The sequence below is a fragment of the Psammomys obesus genome, unplaced genomic scaffold (genome assembly GCF_907164565.1).
Source record: "Psammomys obesus unplaced genomic scaffold, mPsaObe1.curated_primary_1811, whole genome shotgun sequence".
NCBI classification, from domain to species: Eukaryota; Metazoa; Chordata; class Mammalia; order Rodentia; family Muridae; genus Psammomys; species Psammomys obesus.
Window position 1 is genome coordinate 42,121,715 of NW_026593286.1, and position 25,254 is coordinate 42,146,968.

A 25,254-nucleotide genomic window follows, 5' to 3' on the forward strand; every position below is an offset into this window, starting at 1 on the left:
GAATGGCTAAGATCAAAAATCAAGTGACAATACATGCTGGAGAGGATGTGAAGAAAGGGGAACCTTCCTCCATTCCTGGTGGGAATGTAAACTTGTACAACCATTTTGGAAATCAATCTGGTGCTTTCTCAGATAATTAGGAATAGGGCTTCCTCAAGATCCAGGTATAGCACTCCTAGGTATATATCCAAAATATGCTCAAGTATACGACAAGGACATGTCAACCATGTTTGTAGCAGCTTTATTCGTAATAGCCAAAACCTGGAAACAACCCAGATGTCCCTCAGTGGAGGAATGGATACAGAAATTGTGGTACATTTACAAAAAGGAATACTACTCAGCAATTAAAAACAAGGAAATCATGAAATTTCCAGGCAAATGGTGGGAACTAGAAAAGATCATCCTGAGTGAGGTATCCAGAAGCAAAAAGATACCCATAGTATATACTCATTTATAAGTGGATATTAGACATATAATATAGGATAAATATACTAAAATCTGTTCACCTAAAGAAGCTAAGCAAGAAAGAGGACTCTAGGTAAGGTGATCAATCATCACTCAGAAAGACAAAGAGGATGGACATTAGAAGAGGGAGAAAACAGGGAACAGGACAGGAGCCTATCACAGAGGGCCTCTGAAAGACTACCCAGCAGGGTATCAAAGCAGATGCTGAGACTCATAGCCAAACTTTGAGCAGAGTTCAGGAAATCTTATGAAAGAAGGGGGAAACAGAAAGACCTAGATGGGACAGGAGCCCCACAATGAGAGCAACAGAACCAAAGTATCTGGGCACAGGGGTCTTTTCTGAGACTGATACTCCAACCAAGGATCATACATAGAGATAACCTAGAACTCTGCACAGATGTAGCCCATGGCAGCTCAGTGCCCAAAGTGTGTGCCCTAGTAAGGGTACCAGGGGCTGTCTCTGACATGAACTCAGTAGCTGGCTCTTTGATCACCTACCCCTGAGTAGAGTGCAGCCTTACCAGGCCAGAGAGGAAGACAGTGCAGCCAGTCCTGATGAGACCTGATAGGCTAGGGTCAGAAGGAAGAGAAGGAGGACCTCCCCTATCAGTGGACTTGGGGGAGGACATGAGAGGAGATGGGGGAGGAAGGGTGGGGTTGGGAGGGGCCGTGGGAGGAGGCTACAGCTGGCATACAAAGTGAATAAACTGTAATTTATAGAAAAAAATAAATAAAATTTTTAAAGAAAGAACATTGTTACAGCCAGAACTTATGAAAGCATATTCTCAATTTTGAATTCCCTTTTTCAGTAACTCTAGCTTGTGTCAAGTTGACATAAAACTAGCAAGCACACCACCATTTTACTTTGAGAATATCTTTTCAAGTAACTGTGGTTTGTACCCATCGCTGCTCGGTAGGATTATTGATTACTTTCCATATTTGGAAGCTTTCATGGCACTTTCTCTAGTATGAAAGCTAGTCCTCAGAGATGAGGCCTCCATTCACATATGCTTGATTCCTGCTTGTGCAGTGTCCAGAGCATGTGGTTTCTTCAGAAGTAAAAAAAGTTGTTTCTATGCATTAGCATGACTCCAACAAGTCTACTGTGAGCAAGGCTACGCTCTTTAGGGGATCTCATAGTATATTTTTGAGCAGTGTTGATTCTAACATAATGGTATGCCATAAAATGTAGAAGTGTATAAAAAAAGAGCAAAAATGATTAAAAATGAACTAGACTAAAAAAAAAAAAAAACCACACACACACACCAAGAAAGTGCCTAGTTTGTCCAGGAGGCCCTTAAGAATTTCTAAGATTAATATTAATTCTGAGTCTAGTGGAGTAAATGTCTGCTGGTTGGGTATGAGTTAAGGTAGTATACAACAAGCAAAATTAGGTAGGGAAGTCTGAGATGGATATGTTACCAGAAAAATTGGGATTCAGTTCTGGGTTCTTATTCTAAGTAATAAAAGAACTTAGAAGCAGAACAGACTAGGAAGCACAAGGTCATTTTTATTAAAATTTGAGATAAAAACAAGGCAGGCAAACTGTACATCTTGGCGGCTGTCAGGAGGATGGAGCTGGAGGAAAGATGGAGGAAATGCCTTTTTGAGTCTGGATCCAAGAAAGTTGCACTTCCTGTAGTGGAAGTTGGAGAGCAGCTGGATGGAAGGTAGTGGGAAGCTTCAGAGATGTAGTGAGGAATCAGAATGCCAGAGAAATGCAGTGTAGGTTTCGGCTAGTATGCAAAAGAAAAAGACAGAAAGAAGGAAATAAAAGGATCATGAGTTAGAGCTTAGGAAAGTGGGCATAGTTGGCAGACTGCAGAACAGGCACGCTCTAAGCAGCTGCATGGGAGAGGAGCTTTTGGGAAGGGTAATTGTCATTAAGGAGATAATTGTTCCTCTCTTCAATATGTTTTCAGGTGAATCTGTCTTCGTGAGGGGTGGTCTCCTGGCTAGGTGTTTGAGAGGGCCAACTGGGTTAACTCTTAAGGAACAAACCAATAATATGTAATGTTTTAGTCAAAAATTATTTCCCTTATTCTTGAAAATTTTATAAATTTATAGAATGAAATATGATCATATCCACCCCACTTGAATACATTCTTGCCCCTATCCCCAACCCTTTTCTTCCCCTTCTTCTCCTGGGTGATTCCTTAGCAACCACAAGCGTCAGTTCAGTAATCTCTTCAGCTGGCTTTTAAGAGAATGGGGGGATCTTGCAAAAAATATGATGGAAATAAAAGCGAAAAACATTTTATGAACTTTTAGTTAAGAAATATTTACTATGCTTGCTTCGGCAGCACATATACTAAAATTGGAACAATACAGAGAACATTAGCATGACCCCTGCGAAAGGATGATATGCAATTTCGTGAAGCATTCCATATTTTGGGGGGGCTGGAGAGATGGCTCAGTGGTTAAGAACACTGTCTGCTCTTCCAAAGGACCTGGGTTCTTAAGGTTCCCAGCACCCACATGGCAGCTCACAACTGCCTGTAACGCTAGTTCCAAGGGATCTGACACCTTCATACTAATGCACATAAAATAAAAATTATTAAAAAAAAAAGAAATATTTACTATAGAGGTATGGGTTCCAGTGACTGTAACCTAAGCCACAGAATTTGTATAAAATTGCAATAATCAAGGAAGCTGGGAGTTGGTGGCATATGCTCTTTAATCCCAGCACTCAGGAGGCAGAGGCAGGTAGGTCTGAGTTTAAGGCCAGCCTGGTCTACAGAGTGAGTTACAGGACAACCAGTGCTACACAGAGAAACCCTGTATCAGAAAGGGGCACGGTGGAGATGAGGGAGGGAGGGAGGGACTGGGAGGGAATGAGGGATCGGGACACGGCTGGGATACAGAGTTAATAAAATGTAACTAATAAGAAAAAAATAAAATTAAAAAAAAAAAGAAAACACAAAGAAAAAAAAAAGGTTTTTAAATAATCTGTCCATCTGAATTTGGACTTAACACTTATCACTATGTAAAGAACCTAAAATGCCATAGACCTGCCTACAATACTCCTGGCTTCTGCTCTGGAGATGTATTTGTACAAAAAGGACCCGCAGGTTTCACCTCCACAAGGCCTCCATGGGGCATCCCTTAAAAATAACATATTTGGATACCAACAACGGTCTGGGAAAATGATATTTAGAAGTCTTTTCTTTCTCGAGCGTACAACATGGAAGCCTGCTGGAGTAATGAGTAATTTAGAACCTTTTTCTCTGGATAGTTCCACCCTGTACTTAACACCCTGGCTCCCAGCCTCCCAAACCATAGCCGTTACCTCTATCTGGGGAGCCAGGGCCTCTCCGTCGCTGCCAGCTCCAGCCATGTTGTCCAGGGTGCGCAGGTGTTGCTGGGATAGAGGGAGGGCTCTTGGAAGGTAGGCTACAGCCAACAGATCCAAGAGCCAAGAACAAAGCTTGGATGACCTCATGATAAACCAACCCCATGAAAAAGCAGGCAGCTCACACACCCTGCTGCTCCAAAAGCATCAAAAAAATGTGGACCCAAGTTTATTTGCTCAACGAAGCATTTGTCAGAGTGGGTCAGGGAATGCCTTATATCACCCTACTATCAAATATTTGTACTGTGTGGCCCCTAAGTCTATTTTTTACAGCAAATATCTGTTAAAAACACCCAGCCTCAGGGCCGGGTGTGGTGATGGAGGCAGAGGCAGGCAGCTGTCTGTGAGTTTGAGTCCAACCTGGTCTACAGAGTCCAGGACAGCCAGGGTTATTACACAGAGAAACCCTGTTTCGAAAACAAACACCACCACCAAAAAACCAAAAATAAAATAAAACAAAAACAGAAACCCCACTTAGCCTTGGGATTAGTGTTGATAGTATTTTTCAGTCACAAAGTGATGCTCAAATGAGAAATAAAAAAATGAGTTTATGCCCTCAAGAGGCTGTGGCAGGACCAATCTGACTTAACATTTTTTGTTTAGTGCTGCTGTGCTGTATGGTTCAATTTCTTCCTGTTTCTTGGGGACCTGTTACCCCCTCAATTTGTCCAATTAAAGGGGATTAACTGGTCCCGGAAGATGGCTCTAAGGTAAGGAAGGGAATTTTGTGTGCAAGGACGGAGAATCTGTGTTCTGACTCTCACCACCCTGTCTCAACACAAACAACACTTAAAGTTGAAAAGCTGGGCTGTAAGTGTGAGCCCGTAAACTCAGCAATGGCCAGACAGCAGGCAGAAAAACAATGAGACCAATGTGCAATGAGTGCTCTGGTCAGAAGAGATCAATACAAAGAGCAATACCACAGAATACTGCCCTCCTCTACCCACCTCTGCATGCAGGAAGACCCATTCCATGAGCACATACAAAACACACACAATCAGTACAATGCCTCAAATTTACAAAGTGAGTTAGAGTTGTGTGTTGAGGGTAGCATTAGCTGGGTCACAGGAAACAACTTTGGTGAGGAAACAGGCTGAGCAACAGGAATAACTCAGATATTGTAATTTGTATGTAAATACAAAAATTAAGTATTGATGACCCATGAAAACTGTAGATATAGATACCATACCCACTACAACATATCTTACTTTAGACAACAAATCCACTTATTAAACAAATTGTGTTCTAATTTTTGGTAAAGTACTGGAACACACTGACATGGTTTATAAAGGAATATATATGGAAAAAAGTTTGTAATTATTTTTTTTTCTGCTAAAAATGTTATATTCTTGTGCAAATTCTCTGACAAAATTTGACCCTAAAGCTACAATTATCATATTGGAGAGGCAGCAATGGCTTATTTTATCATATTCTTATTCCCTCCCTCCCCATCCACTTTCAAACTGGATGGTGCATTCCTCTCCGGTATGCAGCCGAGGCTGGGGTGGGTGAAGCCTCTCTAAGCAGCGCTGAGTGGGTTAATCAAGCACCCACAAGCAAGCACTCTGTCTTCCACTGTGTGCCTACAACTTGCAATTTGTTTGAAGGCTGGACTCGAGAACAAAATCAATACTGCATATTATTTATTTATACATATTTTACAACTTTTAAAAACTTTGTCCAGTAAACAAACTTTGATAAATGATAATACAAAATGGTTTAAGGACCATTATGAATTTCAACAGTAACTGATTGTCATTAAGCTTGATCATGAAGTTCCTGGAACATGGGTTAAATGATGAACAAATGGGCGGCCATGAACACACTCTTTAATTTCATTCCCAAACAGGTGCTTCATTCTATTGATAAGATCTTGGACGTCCTCTCTTGGTAAGTACATGGGGAGCTGCCTGGACAGACGGACTGCCTCTCCCTATGAAAAGAAAAGTCACATATCTCATCATGATACACTCTGAAAAAGAAACACATTATTCCAGCAAGATAAAAACTGATTTTCATTCACTCAAAAAATATTTATTTAGCAACAATGCTGCATATTCTGGAGATAAACTGGTGGGCAATGGAACACAAGACCTTTTTGTAAATTTTACGTTTCAATGCAGACAAACAAGCAAGAAAAAGAGACAAAAAATTGTGAGTACTTTACACACAATTCATTGGGGCAACAGCAGGGATGTATAAACGGGAACTCTTGCTCAGATGACAGCCTTTTCAGTTAGCATGAAAAGGTCATGAGCAAAGTGTAGCGTTTGAGAGAATGGGATGTTCTGTATGGGTGTAGCAGGGACCACACCAACACCCAGGACATGGATAGACTGTGACGCTTACTTAAATATACAGGGAAGTAACTAGAGATTAAAACAAACAAAGGGATAGACAGTCAAATAAGTAAATAAAGCCTGACAAGCGTTTCCCATGTCCTAAGGCAGCCTGGCTGCAGTGGGGATAGGCTGACGCTGACAGTCACTGGTGCTCCTGAGACCTGTGGCTGGGGTAAGCAGTCACTATGAAAGGTCTGCCTTTGGACTGGTTATGAGGCCTGCAGAATCAAAGGGAATGTCCTCAGGTTTGGTCTAGAAATGCAGTTTTCTGATACAGGAAGAAGAATGGTTTAGGGGATAAGAATTATAAACAAGACCAGCTTCTTCTAGTATTAAAAAAAAGCTTTCACCTTGGAGTTGTTGCAGCTTAACATTATTCTCTTTAGCCAGAGATCTATCACCTTTAGAGCCATTCCACCTCTTTATTCCAACAGAATCTGGTTTTCCTTCACTTTGACCTTTAACGTCTCCTTTCTCTCAGACTCTCAAGCCCCCCTGGAACATCTTTTCCTCAACGAGATTGGGCAGTGACTTATTCAGAATGCAGTACTAGGGCTGATTTAGCAACAGTTTTTGGAGTACAGTGCATTCAAATTTCTCTCACTGACCCTGAGTCTCTCAGCATATCCACTTTGTTAATCCTCAGCTGTGGGAAAATTCTATCAGACAATACTAGCATCATGCAACTGTCCTGACATGACCCACTACAAATCGTAAGTCTAAAGAGCCCTCAGTGGAGATTGTCTTGTTAGGGATTGTTCTTCCTTTCACTGTATCTGTACTCTTTCTTGGTTTTGGATCTGCTATGGTACTCTGCTATGGTCCAAAGTCTTCCTACCCCTCCCCTTACAGCAGACAATTTCTCTTCTTTTACCACATACATATACCAGATACATCTTCTCATTTACCTAAAAATGTTTTCTTGACAGTGTACAGAAAGCCTGGTACGAGTTTGAGGCCAGTCTGGGCTCCACAGTGAGGTCCTGTCTCAAAACAAACAAACAAACAAACAAACAAACAAACAAAACCCACCAATAAAACAAAATGGAAAAATCATTTTTTTAACCCTGATTTTGGCTCTTAATTCAGAGACCACTATGTATCTCCTTTCTAATGCTTCTAAGATCTTTCTCCACAACAACCATGCCTACTTATTCTAGCCTGGTATACATTAGCAAAATCATTTAAGTCCATTTCCACTGCTTTTTTCCTCCACTATGTCTGAAACCTGACTTCTTGTCTATATGTTTTTTTGCTCTTATGAAAGACTTCTCTGGAGTTCCTTGAAATTATCAGTGCTGAATTGCTGTGACAACAGGCTGGGAATTTCCACAAGACAAGGCCTGTAAGGGGTTAACTGAACACCACTGAATCCATTTTCCAGAGTCAGGTAGCAGCATACCCTGTATCTAAACACCACGAATAAGCCCACTTTTTAAAAAAGAAGAAAAGAAAGTCCAGGTTTGTTTTAAAAAATAACACCAGCAGACCTTAAAGAGACACATAGAACTTCAGCTAAAAAAGCAGAAGCAGCTGTTAATCTGCCTAGTCTATACTTGATGGGTTCAGAAATGTCTTAGTCCTCTTCTTTTCAATTTTTTTTTTGAGACAAGGTATGTAGTACTGGCTGGCTTAAATACTCCTGCCTCAAGTCTTTTGCGTGCTGGAACTACATGCACGTGACATCAAATCTGGCTTGCTCTGGGCACCTTTTAAACTTAATTTTATAATTCTCACTCTGGTAGCTGCTATAAAGTTTTATAGCACAGTGAAACTTCAATTTATTCAACAACATAGCTCCATCTATTCAATAATTTAGATCTTTCTCTTCCTTTTGAAGTGCTTAGGGCTTTGCGTCATATTATAATGTTTTAGACAAATAATATGGCATAAAAGTTGAACAATTTGGAAACCCTTCGAGGACATTACTTATGGAATTAACAAACAACCCTAGAGAATGTTTCATAAATAACTATCTCAATATTGGCCCAAGAATTGTATTATAAGAATCTCTAATAATGTTTATCACAGTTTACCTTGTAAAATATTTTATTGAGTTTTTTAAAAGCAATTTTTTTTCTTGAAAACAAACATTTCAGAAACCACTCTTTTAAACCATTTACTACTGGGCTAAATGGGTGAAAGCCTAGCAAAGTAAAGACAGAAGACAGAGGCAGACAGGTGTCTTTGAGTTAGAGGCCAGCAGGGCCAGCCAGTACTGCATTGTGGGACCCTGTCTCAAAACAAAACCAAAGTTTTCTATTTGAGTAAAAGCCATAAAACTTAGGAAACTCGTATGATCCAATGAGGCATACCTCCAGATAACTTATCACTTTTCGAGGTCTACATTCATAAATCTCCTTTGCATTTTTGTTTACTATAGCGTTAAGAATTTCCTTTAAATCCATTACTCCATAGAACGGGAGACACTTAGCCATGCCGTCTATTTCCAAGTAGTTTTCAGTACTGGAAACTCCTGAGAGAAAAAAAAAAAAAAACACAGAGGAACAGTTAAGTTGGTTAAAATTATATTCCAGAACATGTCTACTGGAAATAAATATCACTGTTGGAACATTTAGTGAACCTTCATCAAAATTTAATATCAGGACAATGTTTTGTTCCTCCATGGAGTACAAATACTAATTTCCCAAAAGACTTCACACTGAGTCATAGGTGTTCACTGACACCACATATCTTTACATAATTTAATTTAATCTCAGTTCCTACTGGTCTGTTCCTTACATTTGCTTAGAACATTTCTTACTTTAGAGAGAAAATGAAGTCCCATGATATTTATTAAAATCAAAATGGTTTAAGTATTTTATCAGCTGTTGTACTTCAAATTCTAGCTCACTAGTCCAATATCTAACTTAAAGACCTCAACTATTTTAACTTAACAAGTATAAAAATAGACACAGTATTTTGTTACTATAGACTTTCAGGAAATAAAAATGCTAGCATTTATTCAAAGATTCAATTAAAATGCTTGAAGTTGGTGTTATTTATTAAGCTATTTTAGGTAATTGGATTATTAAAACTAAAGGTCACATGATTGAAAGTGGAATTAGGTAGAAAATCCCTAATAGTATATATTCCAAAGCATCACCTTTGACATTAAAGGACAGAAGGTGCTCATCCTATTTGTATAACAGTGTTTTAATCCTGGAATCAACACCATACTACCTAGAAGGAAGGAGCTGCAGTTAACAGCTGTTGGTGAGCTAACACAAAGGAGTGTGGGAGAGCTTGAAGCACTGCAGCTCGCAGACTTGAATGATGCTCTCTAACATACCCTGAGTTTTGGCCTACTCTCAAGGCCAAATGGCAGATGCAACAGTGGCAGACCACGCGGGAGGAAAGCTAATATTCTTCCCAGGAAATAACTGAGGAAAGATGAGATGATGTATCATCAAGCACCAACAGATGAGCTACAGTGTTCAACAAAAAGAGGTGAAATGAGCGTCAGAGCACAAGAACCTCAAGTGGGACTCGAACCACAGCAAGGCTACAACAGGCCTCTAGTCTATCCTTTTTACATAGTTACACAGACATGAAGAAAAGGCACCTTCCATCAATGCTAACAGATAAAGAATGCCCCCCATCCCATTCTCCATATTTCCAGTTTTTCAATTAAAAGATACCAGAGGCCTCAAGGAAAAGATCTATATGAGGACTAGAAGAAATGACTGCCCATCAGTTCAGGTCTGAAAGGGGCCGGGAGGACAGAAATAGAGTATTTACACTTCTAACGCCAGGCTAGAGCAGGGTACTAGGCTTATTTTGTTTGTTTTGTATTTGGGACAGGTCCCACCATGTAGCCCAAGAGTGCTTTAAACCCACTATATATACCAGGCTAGTGCAAAAAGACAGCTCTTCCCCTCTCGGCCTCCCAAGGAGTGATAACAGGTAAATGTTACCCAGTGTTCACGCTTACTGTGAAGTTAATATACCCACTTTATGGAGGCTATACAACAAATTTGTTAAGAGCTAGACTCTCAAGGCAGGCCATGTGGGCTCCAATGTGGATCTAACACTGACTATCCTCTGGAGCAAACTTAACTTTTTCATGCTTCAATTTTTCTCATCTATCAAACAAAAGGTGATAGAAGCTACTCTGGAGGTTGTTTGTTAGGGGTTGGTATGTTAATTCTTTAAAAGGTACTCTGTACACACTGCCTTTTCAAAATCTATTAGTTGTTAATGAACAAACTGAAAACATGATCTGGACAGGGAACCTCCACGTCAAGTATAACAGCTGGAACCATGGAGGTAAGACATTTATGTTAAACTGAGAAAAATCAAGCAAAATTTGAAGTTTGGAACATTGAAACATTTGTCCTGATATCCAGCTTTGTGCTTCTGTACAAATTTGCTTTCTAAAATTTACTGTTACTATTATTAATTTATGGGTGTTTTGTCTGAATGTATGTCTGTGCACCATATGAAGCTTTGCATGAGGACGGAACAGGTTGCTGGATTTCCTGAAACCAGAATTACAGATAGTCGTGAACTGTTCTGTGGGCCCTCTAGAAAAGTGGCCTGTGCTTTTAACTGCTAAGTCACCTCTCCAGCTTCCACTTAAAGTCTTCTGTGCCTCTGTGAAAGCATTCATTTAAAGATTCTTCCCTACATTTTGGGTGTGACAATTTAGGCACTAGAGTCTTTCCACATGGTGCCTGAGGCAATGGACAAAAGACAAAGGGGAAGAAACAGACAGGCTAGTCTAGGGAGCAATAGCACTATGGGGGGAAAAAAAAGACTGAGAAGGCCAGCAAAGAAAACGGGACTCCCTGAGACAGACACATTTTTTGCAGTCTATCTGGCATAATGCAGACATCCATGTGAGACTGCTGATGCTTGGTGCCCCTTGGTAAAACATGCAAATGCCGTGAAACAGCAAAAGAGATGCCATTTTCATTAGACCATCCATGAACCCACATATCTGCTTTATCATCAGATTCCAGATAGCTGAGTTACACAAGATGGCAGCTGGGCTGCTGTGTCAAAAGACAGCAGAAAGTGAGTGTAGCTGCCTGGGCACCCTCTGAAAGAAGTCTACTTCTGCAAAGCTGACAATGACTTAGTGAAATGAAAATACACCTGAGAGCTCTGAGACCTTGTGAAAGGTTTACTCTTCCCCACATCAGAGATATTAAGCCATACTATTATACCTGGTGTCAATCTTATCTTGAAACCATTTGCTGTAAGACGAGGGTCACACAGGTAAGCTGATCCATTGCATCTCTGGTCAACTGTCGACATTTTATGTAAAACCTCTAAATAATGAGATCCATTAAAAAGACTGAAAAAGAAAGAAATTATGGTTCTTTAAGTTACTAAATATTCAAATCAAAACTAGAAGGTTTATGGAAGCTAATCCATGTGTGTTTTGAAAAGGGTTACCATTACATGAGTACCAAGTCCTGTAAGAAAGCACTGCATTCTGTTAGCATCGTATGAGGTCCTCTGTAGAGCGTGCACAGCACAAAGGACAGACAGACATAAAGGACAACTTGTCTTTTCTAGAATGTTACAAACTAAATAAGGAATATCAAAAGTAGTTCTCTAAATATAATACAAACCATATCTTGACCCACAATGAATACCCTTGTATGCCTTTCAAGTAACTTTCACAAATGAAAAACACACTTCATCAACAAGCTACTCAAATGGTTATACTCAAAATCAAATGCTACTCAGGTTTCTTCAGAACTAAGAAAATAAAATATAAGATTATTCTTCCAAAATCTGAAAAAAATTTCAGTTCAAACCTTGGGATTCCTTCAGTCCAATGCAAGTGCAGCATGTTTGACAAAGGAGCCTCAGAACAGGCATTACAAAACTCAGCCTATCAAACAGGATAGACATCGGAAGAGGGAGAAAACACAGAACAGGATAGGAGCCTACCATAGAGGGCCTCTGAAAGACTCTACCCAGCATGGTATCAAGGCAGATGCTGAGACTCATAACCAAACTTTGGGCAGAGTGCAGGGAATCTTATGAAAGAATGGGGAGATAGAAAGTCCTGGAGGGGACTGGAGTTCCACAAGGAGAGCAACAGAACCAAAATATCTGGGCCCAAGGGTCTTTTCTGAGACTGATACTCCAACCAAGGACCATGCATGGAGATAACCTAGAACCCCTGCATAGATATAGCCCATGGCAGCTCAGTGTCCAAGTGGGTTCCCTAGTAAGGGGAACACGGACTGTTTCTGCCATGAACTCAGTGGCTGGCTCTTTGATCACCTCCTCCTAATGGGGGAGCAGCCTTACCAGGCCACAGAGGAAAACAATGCAGCCAGTCCTGAGGAGATCTGATAGGCTAGGGTCAGAGGAAAGGGGAGAAGAATCTCCCCTATCAGTGGACTTGGGGAAAGGCATGGAAGGAGATGAAGGGAGGGCAGGATTGGGAGGGGCCGAGGGAGAGGGCTATAGCTGGGATACAAAGTGAATAAACTGTAATTAATAAAAAATAAATTAATTTTAAAAAAGAATAAACAAAAGCTGGCCTATTTATGCTTCTGTGAGTGATGACCAATCCCCTTCCATGCAAAGCAAACTTCTGTGCCTACCGTAAGCAGAGAAATCGACTTAGGTACCTAAAGTGCTGTTGGATGATGCAGTTTGTTGTTACAGCTCCACTCTCCATGGAAAAGCAAACAGTCTTTCAAGTTTGCTCAGAAGGCTGCAGAATCTACAGACTGTGATATCACAGAGAATACTCAGACTATATGTCTAGTTTATCTCACCAACTCTGAAATCAATCTACAGGCTCCACAGGTAAGCAATCTGTGTTAGAATCCTGGATGCCTGGCTTACTTACTGCTTGTGTAAGCGTACCTAAGGTAACTGTTTGCATTTCCTTATCTGTAGAATGTGGGTGATATACCACCCTTGTACAAGAACACAACAGTTTCTGTCAGTCAGTGCTCAGCAAGCACAAGCCAGTGCTACCACAGTTATGATCATTCACCTCGTATTACATAATAGTTAAATCACTCCCTTCAGAATAAACTGCACAACTAGTATTAGAATTCTAATACTATACTGAACCCAATCCATAACTACTGTCAACACAGTGAGCTACTCAGTCCAGGACTGTTTGAAAAGCAGCATTATCTGGGAAAGGGAAACATTTGGAGCCATACTTTTCTCAGTGTGTTGGCAGTCCTGCTCAGATGGAAAGGTATCCTGGGACTCGGGAGCCCAGGAACCACACAGCTCTGAGAGGAGGCCTCCTTAGCAAGGTGTTGCAGCCCTGAGGGAGGACATCCCTGGCTGAGCTGGAGTGCCTTAACAGCTTCGCTTCACTCCTCTTCTTCAGCATAGTACCCTCTGGGAGAGGGTATGCCCGGGTGGGCTAAGGAGCTCAGGAGCCTCAGCTCTGCTCCACTTCTTGACTTCTTCCCTCTTTCACTTCTTCTGATGAGAGAGTCACACCAGGCACCAAATCTCATAAAAGAGATTTATTGGGAAGGATGAATTCACAGTTTGGAAGGACGAATCCAAGGGTGGCTCCCTTTGCTCCTGGGAGAAGACAGTAGGGAACTGAACAATAGGCAAGGAGGTCTTAGGGAGCGGAGCTTTCCAGGGCTGAGATTTCCAGGGTGAGGATTGGTGGGATTTCAAGTCCTGAGCTTGGGGGAGCTCAAGAATTAGTGGGTTTTCCTATTCAGGAATTGGTGGAACCTTTCTTATAGGGTGGGTTCTGGGCATCTCCTGCCTTGGGGCTGGGCATGACAATTACAGCCATTAGAAAATGACCATTAGGGCCCTTTGGGAAGTCAAAGGGGCAGGGCTTGACTTCTGAAGCTCCTGAGACCTATACCTGGACACTTTCCTACCTTGAGGGTTTACACAGTTTACAAAGTATACAAAAGGAGTCTACAGGAGGGAAAGCTTTCCCTGATGCTGTGTGAATAGCCAACACAGTGCTGATGCTCAGGAAAAGTTTGCCTTCCTGATGGCATGGACATGAAATAACAGCTTTTAGTCCATCTCTTTAAACAACAGACAATCACACTGAAAAACATGTTTAAGAAGCTGTATTTTGGACAGGCACAAAATGATTTTTTGAAAAGTAAGTGACAATCTATAAATACCATTTAGAAAAGAAGTCAAGTTACAAAACTGAATGTGTCCTGGCTGTTCATGAAGAAACACAGGAAAGAACTGCTGTCAAGTTCTGAACTACTGCATCCAATTCTCCTTTGATAAGATTCCCAAGTCAGTCTCTAGAAACACTATGGACTACCCTGGACTTTCATCGTGTGGTCATTGCTGCCTTTTGAAAAGGTAGACTAAGCAGGTGTTCTCCTGTGTTTGTGCCCTACTGTTTTCCACTAGATGGCAATATCCTAAGCATACCCACACACTGACACTGATTTCTTTATTCCAGATAATTTTGAAAGTTATCTAGTGATGTACCCATACAAGTTTCTAAACGGCAGGGTTTTAGCTACTTTGTCATAATACATCAATCTGTGTCAGATGAAAAAGTAAGCATTAAGCTGGAAGGTAGTGACACACGCCTTTAATCCCAGCACTCAGGGGGCAGAGGTAGGTAGATGAGTTTGAGGCCAGCCTGGTCTACAGAGTGAATTCCAGGACAGCCAAGACTACACACAAAAACCTTGTCTCAAAACAACAACAACAACAAAACCAAACAAACAAAAGTAAGCATTAAAAAAAGACATGTTTATAGGTTGGTTATTACTCATTTGTATATAAAGCAAGTTTCTCATATAAGGTATAAAAAAGAAATACTCCAGTGACAATGAAAAATATGATAGTTCAGGCAACAAGTATTAGCAGAAAAAGCTATTAGTTAGAGAGGTAGTTGGGGAGCTTTGAGAGGGAATATCCCTTTGTCCAAAGCTAGTGAACTATCCTCAGGTTTGAAGCACACAGGCCTTCCTAATGGAGAAAGCCCTACATACAGAAGAAAACCTAAATCTCTTCTGTCTTCCTGAAGCTCACTTACAGTTGAAGGCAGCGGAGGAAAGTGCTTAGCAGCACTATCAGGAACTTGAGAGATGGCTCGGTCATTACGGACACTGGCGGCTCTTCCAGAAAAGACCTGAGTTCAGTTCCCAGCACCCACAGCCAGTTGCTCACAATGGCCTGTAAATGCTGCTTCAGGGATTTGATGTTCTCTTTATCTGAGGATACCCAATCATATGTGACCACACAAACATTAAACGCTATATACACATATACATTACACATACATACACACAGAATAAAAATAAAATAAATCTTAAGAAAAGAAACAAACACCCAATCCCAAACCAAAAACCTTACTGCCAATCAGGAAGTAAAGAGAAAAAAGAATAGTTCACTGACTGACTGCTACAAAGTAGATCAACCACACAATAAAAAGATACAACCAAACATAATATGTAGAACTTACAGATAAAAGTTAAATTCAACATTGTAAAACTAAAAAAACAAAAACAAAAAACAATGAAAAAAGGGCCTTTGAAACGAGGAACAATTCAATAATTAATTATAATAATTATAATTAATTATTATAATAATATTAACAATTACTTAATATTATTAAGTAAGGTATGAAAACGACATTTGTGATTAGCGAGGAAAGTAACTATTTTGTGAGTATATGAAAGGACTAAGAGTAAGAATTATTCTTACACACTTTAATGAATGAAAGGAAACATGTATGTATGTGGGTAAAGAATCTTGGTAACGGCTGCTATGGCATTCGCTATGGAATTCTGCTCTGGTGTCTGTCTGGCAATGTCAGAGCAGTGCACTATCAGGAGAACCGCAGCAGCACTGTCGCTTTCAGTTACCACAGAGAAGTTACAGGTACAGGAGATATGTGACTGGCATTTACTGAATGGAGGTATGAGCCACTTAGAATCTTCTAATCTTATTCATAAGCAAATAGTAACTCCATTAAAATTCAGAAAAACTTTCTCAAACTATTCCTTCAAATAAGTATCACCTATTCCGAACTTTCAATAGTAAAAAAGTAAGAGTTAAAAAGTCTCTTCCATCACCATACCTCTCTGTTAACATAATTGGCTTTTCCAGTGGTTCTGCAGGGAGTTTATGGTTCTCCAGAAGTCTTTTAAATAGCAGGGCTTCCTCTACTCTGTACGGATTCAGTAACATGATGTCAGTTCTAGATGCGACTAGCCATGCATCAGGAAACTTGAGACTGTGAACCAGGCAAATCTCATCCTTGTCTTCTAAGTCAATTTTCTTTTGTTTCTTAAAACTCACTTTTAAGTTTTCCATAGAAAAGGGGATCTCTGCTATTTTAATATTTTCACTCCTCTTCTTTTCATTCCGGGACTGAAGGAGCTCATCAAGTTTCAGCTGATTAGAGGAGGCTTTCACCTTGTTCTTCTGTGTCAGGCCCAACACACTGGCAGCCCTTAACTTTTTTCTGCCATCTTTTAACGATACCTGTGTCTCCTGTTCAGTAGCTTTCTTCATTTGATTATTGTATCGCTCCAAGTCTTTTTTAGCTCTTTCTTCGTATCTAAGAACAGAGATAAAACAAAACTAATGAGTTCATAATAAAAACATAATAATCACCTAAAGTAAATTTTATTAAAAACAACCAGCTGTCATTTGGTACTGACAAAGAAAATGTGTTTATCAAGGTCTGTGTATTAGTGTGCTTATGTGAAACTCCAAAGCACAGAAATCGGTTCCTGAGAATCTCAGGAAAGGGGGAGATAGTAAGACCTAGAGAGGACAGGAGCTCCACAAGCATAGCAACAGAACCCAAATATCTGGGCACAGGGGTCTTTTCTGAGACTGATACTCTAACCAAGGACCATTCATGGATATAACCTAGAACCCCTGCTCAGATGTAGCCCATGGCAGCTCATTATCCAGTGGGTTCCTAGTAAGGAGAATAGGGACTGTCTCTGACCTGAACTAGGTGGCTAGCTCTTTGACCACCTCTCCTGGATGGGGAAGCACCTTGCCAAGCCACAGAGGACAATGCAGCCAGTTTGGATGAGACCGGATAAGCTAGGGTCAGATGGAAGGGGAGAAGAACCCTATTTGTGGACTTCAAGAGGGGTATAGGAGGAGATGAGAGAGGGAGGGTAGGATTGAGAGGGGAGGAAGGGGCTACAGCTGGTACAAAGTGAATAAACTGTAATTAATATAAAAAAATAAAAAATTTAATTAAAAAAAAAAAGAAATCAGTCCCTGAAAAGCACTCAAAAGCAAATGAGAAAGGATTTGCATTTGCATTCATGGAGCTCTGACCCAGCCTTAAAGGGTGGGTTCCACAGGAACTCAGGTACAAAATGGCACACACTAGCCTTCGTCATCAGAACACAGATCCTGGCTTCCAGAACAACTTGAAGAGAAAACCCCATGTGTGGGAGCCCTCGAAAAAACATTAAAAGGGTAATGAGCTGAACAGAGTTTTCAGCTACTTCCAGGGCAGCGGAAACAGAGCTTGCGGTCTGAGCTACAAGGGGGCGTGGTAAGCACCCTGGGCTTTCAATTAAAACTGAAAGAGAAAAAACCCTACACCCTGAGATTCCCCATGATTCAATGCAAAACAACCCCCACAAGCTCAAAGCTATCTTAAAATAAAAACCAGCACTTCTCAGAAGTGAACAGATCTCACCTTCAATGTCCATGCACAATTAAAAGTCACCGCTCAAGCAGCAAAACAGAAAAATAGGAGTCATGGCCCAGGGGAAGAGGCCCAGAAAAGCCCCCTTCAAAATGACTCAGGTTTATAATTAATAAAAAAGTTTTATATAAATATGAGGAACTGAAATAAGAAAAAAGGAAAATACGAGAGACCGAAGGGAAATTTATATGTATACAAAGAAAGATGTGGGGAAGTCTAGAACTAACAAACAGTATCTGGAATGGAATATTCACTGTGTAGATTTAATTACAGACCACAGATGCAAACAACAAAATGGACAGTGAACCTGAGGGCAGAGCTAGAGAAATGACAAGACAGAAAAGGGACCTGGAGATATTGAAGCAGCCAGGAGCTTGTGCACAAGCATCCCAACACATCAAATCTCAACCCACCTTTTATTAATGAAATTCCATTTAATGGTGAACCAACCTGTAGAATTACAACACCTTAAGGATCCAAGAAGCAAGTCTAGGCAAGATAAATGCAAACAAACCCTGCTAGACACACAGGAAGCCAACTGTGAAAACTGCAGGTTAATTCCCCAAGTTGGTCATGGGAAGAGAACCCAGCAAAAGGACAATGCAGTGTCAGCTGAATTTGCACCATTTTAAGTGGCAAGAGAACCCATGACTCAAGTCTACCAACTATAAATGCCCTTCAAAGGCAAAAATAGAGGGCTGAAGAGATGGCTCAGTGGTTAAGAGCACTGTATTCTCTTCCAAAGAACCCAGGTTCAATTCCCAGCACCCATATGGCAGCTTACAATTGTCTGTTACCCCAATTCCAAGGGATCTGACACCTTCACACTAATGCACATAAAATAAAAATAAAATATAAAAAAAATGGCAAAAATAAACAAATACCTTCAGATAAAATAAGTTTTCTGCTAACATGTCTGTACTCTTTAAGAATCATATCAGCACAGAAGCAATTATATCATGGGCTTTTAGGTTTTATTTGAGACTATGTGGTATTAAGTTTAACTAAAGTAGAATAAAAGGATGCATGGTGTATTTAGCAAAGCAAACATTACTATAAATCAGATGTTAAAATGTATTCACTTAAATCTTGAATACACTCAAAGGGGAAGACACGGATAGACAGCAGACCGAAGGGCAGATCCAATCCTGCCCTTATAAATGTATATTATAATATTACATAGACCAACTCTTCTGACTAAAGGACAGGATGCCCAACTTTATGGGCTTCTAAAAGTTGCATTTTTCTAATAATACAGATGTACAAAAGAATGGAAAAATGTAAACACCATACAAACAGAAAGTGTAAGAAAACAAGAGAATGACAACATTAGATGAAGCAGATCAAAATGATAAATTATCAGAGATGAAGGGGACATTAGAAAGCTTAACGGTCAAATGAGTGTGCACCTAGTAACACAGTTTTCAATTACCTGAAACAAAATCTCACAACCTAAATGCAGAAATAAAGTCAGAAGCACAGCTGAAGATGCTAATGCCTTTCTTCTCTTGATCAGTGGTGTAAGCAGATTACAAGTTGTCAGTAAAATAACAGGTCTCAGCAACAGTACCCACCACTTCAACTTAAATGATCCACAGAAATTTTGATTCTTTATATGCAAACATGATCATTCACCAGGACAGGAAATACAATGAGCCAAATTCTCAACATACAGCAAAAGGTGAAAGAAAGCTAATGTAGATATTTTCTGTCCATATTAAACTGGAAACCAAGTTTATTTTTAAAAAAGACTCAAATGTCTGAAAATTAACCAATACAATAGTATTTACACTAGCCTTAGTATCCATGAATTAGAGATTGAATTAACGTTATTATTCTTATAAAACTAAAAATTACCACTTAAAAATGTGTCATGAAAATATTGTTGAGAAGTCAGTCATACCATATAATTTTATTTATTTGAAGTTAAAATATTGGCAAAACAGAAATCAAAATAGTGTCTGCTCATGGAGGTAGCAGGAGGAACCTTTTGAGAAGACAGAAATGTACATTTTCATTGTGGTACTATTCATTTGGGTGTATTTCCAAAAATGCTACACTGCTAAGATCTTTGCATTCCACTGTAGGTAAACTTTACCCAGTTTAAAGGATGATTTAAGAAAGGGTGGGCAGCCAAACGTGGCAGGCGGAGGAAGAAGAATCACAAATTCAAGGCTAGATTGTTTTACAAAGCAACTGTATTTCAAAATAAAATAAAAATAAAAATAGCACACAATAAAGCCATTAAAATAGCACAGGGAGTAAAAAGTATACCATTTAATCCAATAGAGTTAATATCAATTTTTCTATTCTCACTTAAAGCTATCAGTTACAACATAAATTCCAATAAATTAAACATATCCAACCTATGTAATTCAACTTCAATAATATATAACAATGGGCATTTCAATTTTTCAGTGGGTAAAAAGTTAGAGAGCTTTGCTTTTTTCTCAGTAACAAAAGGAGTAAAAGGAAGCCTTTAGAGCTACAGACAGTGGGTGCAGTGGCAATTCAAATACATTGTAAGAAACTGAGGTGCCTGAGTTCCATGCTTGGGGCTTGTCTGAGGCTGGCTCTGCTGCTAAGAGCTTCAAGTGATTCTGTTGCAGGACAGCAGGAAGTGCTGCTGTGCTCACCTCAGCAAGCAGTGCCCATCAGACCCCAGAGAGCCCCAGGACCTCCTTGGCATCATTCTGCTGCTTAGAAACCAGGTAAACTTAGTGCAAAGTATTCTGTTCTGTAACTCACTTGTAATGTGGGCAGTTTACATGAACGTCATAGCTCTACTATGAGGTGTGAGTTGCTTGGTACACTGTAAATGGTGATGTTTGCTCTAAGTTTCTATCAAGACCCCCAAGTTCTGGGCTGGGGATAGGCTCACACAAGGTTCTGGGTCAATCTCTAGCCCACCAAAACAGAAACAAAAAGAAACACAAATCCAACAGTTTGGGTGAAACATTGATTAAAAATTAGTATTTAAATAACACTGATACATTTTTAATTAAGTTTTAAATTTGGGCTTAGAAAACTAAGATTATTTCAGTTCTTGTAGGATGCTGGCTTAGATTCTATAGTATGTTACCTGAATGTATATTTTAAAATGAGGCAAAGAAACAGGAGAGCACAGTAGTTTATGTGCAGTCTTGCTCAGAACATGCTTCTAGAGTAAAGCATGCTACACTGCAAAAAAGGTCTGCTTCATTGTAAACTAGATAAACAATTGCTATCATTTGCCTTTCATATTCATACTTTTAAGTTGTTTTCTTCCATAATACCTAGAACATGGCCATACAGGCTAGTTATATAAAACACATGATCTTTAATAATTTACTTGCATAGACACTAAAATTAAGTATATTTTTAGCTCTTAGACATCAGAACTCCAGATTTTTCCTATGGGGTGGAAAATGAGTTCAAGAGATAAAGGTCAACATTTGTAATTAATTATAACGTGCAAATTTTCACATATGGTACTAATCTTTTGATTTATTCAAGAAGTCAATTTAATTAGTTCTTTGGGAAACATAAAAAGTTATGTCCAAAATAATGCTAGGTAAATGTTAAGTGAGAACAGATGCCACCTCTGTATTCAATGACATTAAGGGACTTAGCAACTTGAATGGAAAGTATTCACACTGATGTGACTAAGCGGTCAGCTCAAACAATGTTTTTGAGACTAGAGGCTACATTTAACTTGAAAGTTTATTTATCATTTTCAGTAACATGCAAGTTGCAACAACACTTAGTTATTTAAGTAGAAATATACACACACATACATATATTCATTGCAAAGTATACACAAAAGCTCAAATTAATATCAACTGACTGAAAGGCCCCTCTCCCGAGTGGCAGGTGAGGTTCACAGCTCACACCTGGATTCTAATCCGCTAGAGGGAAAAAGAAGAAAAACAAAAAGAACAAAAAAATCAGAGAGGACCTATGTATTCCCTACCCCATATCTGTCTGTCCTACTTCCTCAGCAGAGGCAGATTCTGGGTACTCCTGGGCTCAGAGAACCATCCTCAACCTTGCCCCGTAGCCTCCCCATCTTCCTTCACACTCTCACTCTCTGCCCCTGTGTATTCCTTGGCACTACTGGGATAATTTCCTAAAACCTTTCTGGTTAGTTTCATATAAGGAAGCAGTTTTCTGCCCTACATATGAGACAACTGCTAAGCCTTTTCATAACTCTCCGTATCTCCCTTCTCTTAAATGCATCAATTCAATGAAGAAGCTGTAGATGGCAACTAACAGAGACCCACACTGGACAGTGTACAGAGAGTGAGACTTCTGAGGACTCAGTTCTAGATGGGATGTCCATGCAGATGAGGAGACCTCAAGACTGTCAGAGCCAGAGATGATACATTATGAGATGTATCAGTGTCTTCCAGACACAACAGGACTGATGCATATGAATTCTGAGACTGTGGCAGCATGCACAGGGCTGCGTAGGTTGAAGATAGGTCCCAGCACTGAGGGGGACATGCACATTGGTGCCTATTCCTACCCAAGAAGCTATCTCCAAATGACATCTGCTAGTAGACTTTTTTCCAGTGGTATCTCTGACTTAAGCAGACCTCAGGGCAGGCCTCATGCCCAGCAGCAGATGTTCAACACAAAACGATCTCAATGGGATTTTTGTACACTGGGCACTTTTGATCTTGTTAGTCTTTTTGTGTATTATTTGGTTTTGTATTTTTGTGATGTATTTGTTTCTTGATTCCTTGTATTTTAAAGAGTGAGAGAACATACCAAGTGCTAGAGAGAATGAGAGAGCACAAGAGTACACTAAATAAGAGTGAGATAAAAAGAGGGGGTAAAGTTGGGTGGGGAGGTTGGGAGCATCTGGGAGGAATTGAGAGAGGGGAAACCATCATCAAACTATATTGTACGAAATACTTTTTTTTAATTGGAAAAACCCTCATAAATGCTCTGATTCCTACATGATAAAGCCAGGTGGGTCTCTTGTGGTACTGAGACTCGCGGAAGGCAGCTCTGCCACTGAGCTGCATTCCCAGATCTGCTCTTGCAGCACTTTCTATTCCTTGCAGAATTGAGGATCATAGAAAGGTGGATAAGAATCAACAGGCATGGTTTCAATCCAGCGTATTACCTCCAAGGACCCCTGGCCTTGAAACTTAGAACATTCTTTTTTTATTTTTTTAAGCATTTGTGTGTGTGACTCCAAGACAACAGTATTTTCTTAGCACATTTCTGTTTCTGGAATGCACATCAACTGAACTGACTTAGAGTAAATAAGAACTGCCCTTTATAAAAAAAAAACAGATTTAAAAACACAAAAATCACTCTACATGCTAGAAATTGCCCTGTGCTATAACAGCCATTATCTCAACTACTACGTACAACAACTGCACACTTTTACCAACAGCCCAAAGAATGATGTCTGCAGGTCCCAGGTATAGTTTCTAAGGTCTGCTGTAAATGGACCTACTACCACAACACACTACTAAAGAACAACTGAGATGAAAATTATTAACATAATACTAATATTCACAAGGCAAGAGGATGCTAACTAACCCTCCTCAAAAGGCAACTGAAGTAGAAACTGCTGCTGCAAGGCTGAAGGAATCATTTCCTTCCTCAGTTTGTGCTGCCCCAACTCATGTCCATGTCCACAGAAACTGGAAGTACCTTTTCTTTCTGTTCTCAGACAACTAGAACACCAGAAATATACACACCATGGGTACCATGTGAAGTTTCAAAGAATTCACTCATCTTTAAACTACATAATTGTATTGTTTAGGTAAAACTTGGGACACAGTAATAGTGTGAGCTTTATTTGTATAATAGTTTGGAAAAAGATTTTAAAAACCTGACATTTATGAAATTAGCACACCGAACACCCCTATTTCATGTACTAAGTTCAGTCCTTAAAGAAGTTATGAGTGGCTGGAGCTGGCTCTGTGGTTGAGTGCACCAGCACCCAGCAAGCACACACGGGCTCACAAGTCTGTAATTCCAGTCCCAGAGGACTGATGCCCTCTTTTGGCTTTCACAGGCACTAGGCATATACCTGCAGGCAAAGCATCCATACACGTAAAATTAAAAGTTATGCCAATCATATAATAGATTTTTTCTAAAATATGAGTGTATATCTGTACTTAAGAATACATACATACATATTTCTGACTCCTCAGAATGGCCTCAGGATCAGGAGGGAAAGGATGGATCATGGAGCTATACAAAACACAACTGACCATGAGATGATGGGAAAAATGGGGTAATGGGCTCACTGCAATGCACAATATATATTTGGATAAGAACAAATACAACTGTCATCCTCCCTTAAACAAGCTGTCAAGTGTATCTTTGCTGTTTTTAATAGCATTTTTCTAACAGAGCTCAGATTTTAGGAAATTTATGAAGGCTACTGGTATCAATAGTCATCACTATTATTTTAAATTGATAATTTATTCCTAAGACCAAATTCACTAATGAAGACATCAATGAATTTTAAACCAGATGATGGTTATTACTCCGATATTTGACAGATTTTTGAAATAATTACATGATAATAAATGGCTGGAAGTCTAATTTTATCCTCCATTTTCAGGTGGGCCAAATCATTCATGTAACATTTTGTTGTACTGCTGACATAGAATTTTGTGTAGAGTGCTACCCACACAGCGTGACAGCGGCCATCTTCATCAAAGCAGCTAGGACTGCTTGCAAGTGGGCCTCCAGACTGAACCTGCTAACTCTTGACACTCTCTCACGGGAGGAAGGAGTGGAGAGGCCACGGGACCTCACTGAAGCTCCAGCTCTTCTTCCCTCAGCTCTGATTGAACTGCATATGATATCATCATTTCAGGAGGTGCTTGGTGTACCGAGGGTGAAGTTAAGTGAACTGCCCTCCCTCTGTACAGCTCTGCTGGTGAGGCGCAGCTGATATGGGGTCACCAGACCTCCTGTAAAGAAGCCCTCTTCTATCGTCTGTAATTAAGCTCAATCCCAATAAATGTACTGGCTCCCCAAGTTGGACTCCAGTGGATTTGTACTTCTGTTTGTCTTTGGTGCCTGTATGGAAGGGGATACATGTTTGTTCACATCTCCAAAGGGAAAAAGTTCTCACAAGTATAAGCCAACTAGAAATACTCATTATATCATTTTAGGACATAGACTTAGACCCGAAGATAAAAATATTTTAATCAAATCAAATCATTTATTTACATACCCTAAATACCCACTACAATTTATAACTTGCCAACAGATAAAATTTAGATGGCACAAGTTATCCTGAATATAGGCAGTAATACACTAATTTGGTTCTGCAACTACAGCACAGTCCTGTCTCATTTTAGAGACCAATTTAAAAGGAAGAGTCAAAATATTTATAAAATCACAATTGTTTCAACCTCTCTAATGCAAAAGCTTGAAAAAAATCCTGCTCCAAAGAAGTTCTCTAAAATGAATTTAAAGACATTAAAATTAATTTTAAA

The 25,254-nt window shown here is 39.8% G+C and overlaps 1 protein-coding gene and 1 non-coding gene across 4 annotated transcripts in view; one reads left to right on the plus strand and one right to left on the minus strand.

Annotated features, from left to right (window-relative positions):
* Positions 1 to 2,752: 2,752 nt before the first annotated feature.
* On the plus strand, positions 2,753 to 2,859 carry LOC129684061 (U6 spliceosomal RNA). The gene has a single exon (XR_008721252.1). It is a non-coding gene; the product is annotated as a U6 spliceosomal RNA (small nuclear RNA).
* A 2,584-nt stretch (positions 2,860 to 5,443) lies between these two features.
* Positions 5,444 to 25,254, minus strand: part of Pms1 (PMS1 homolog 1, mismatch repair system component) — a 100,043-nt gene continuing 80,232 nt past the window's right edge. For all 3 annotated transcript variants that reach the window (XM_055617140.1, XM_055617142.1, XM_055617141.1), the window contains 4 exons: positions 16,190 to 16,672; positions 11,331 to 11,461; positions 8,475 to 8,635; positions 5,444 to 5,750 (listed from right to left, as the gene is read on the minus strand). In XM_055617140.1, the coding sequence (XP_055473115.1) occupies positions 5,586 to 5,750; positions 8,475 to 8,635; positions 11,331 to 11,461; positions 16,190 to 16,672 (940 nt within the window). In that variant the 3' untranslated portion in view covers positions 5,444 to 5,585. The remainder of the gene's footprint in view (positions 5,751 to 8,474; positions 8,636 to 11,330; positions 11,462 to 16,189; positions 16,673 to 25,254) is intronic.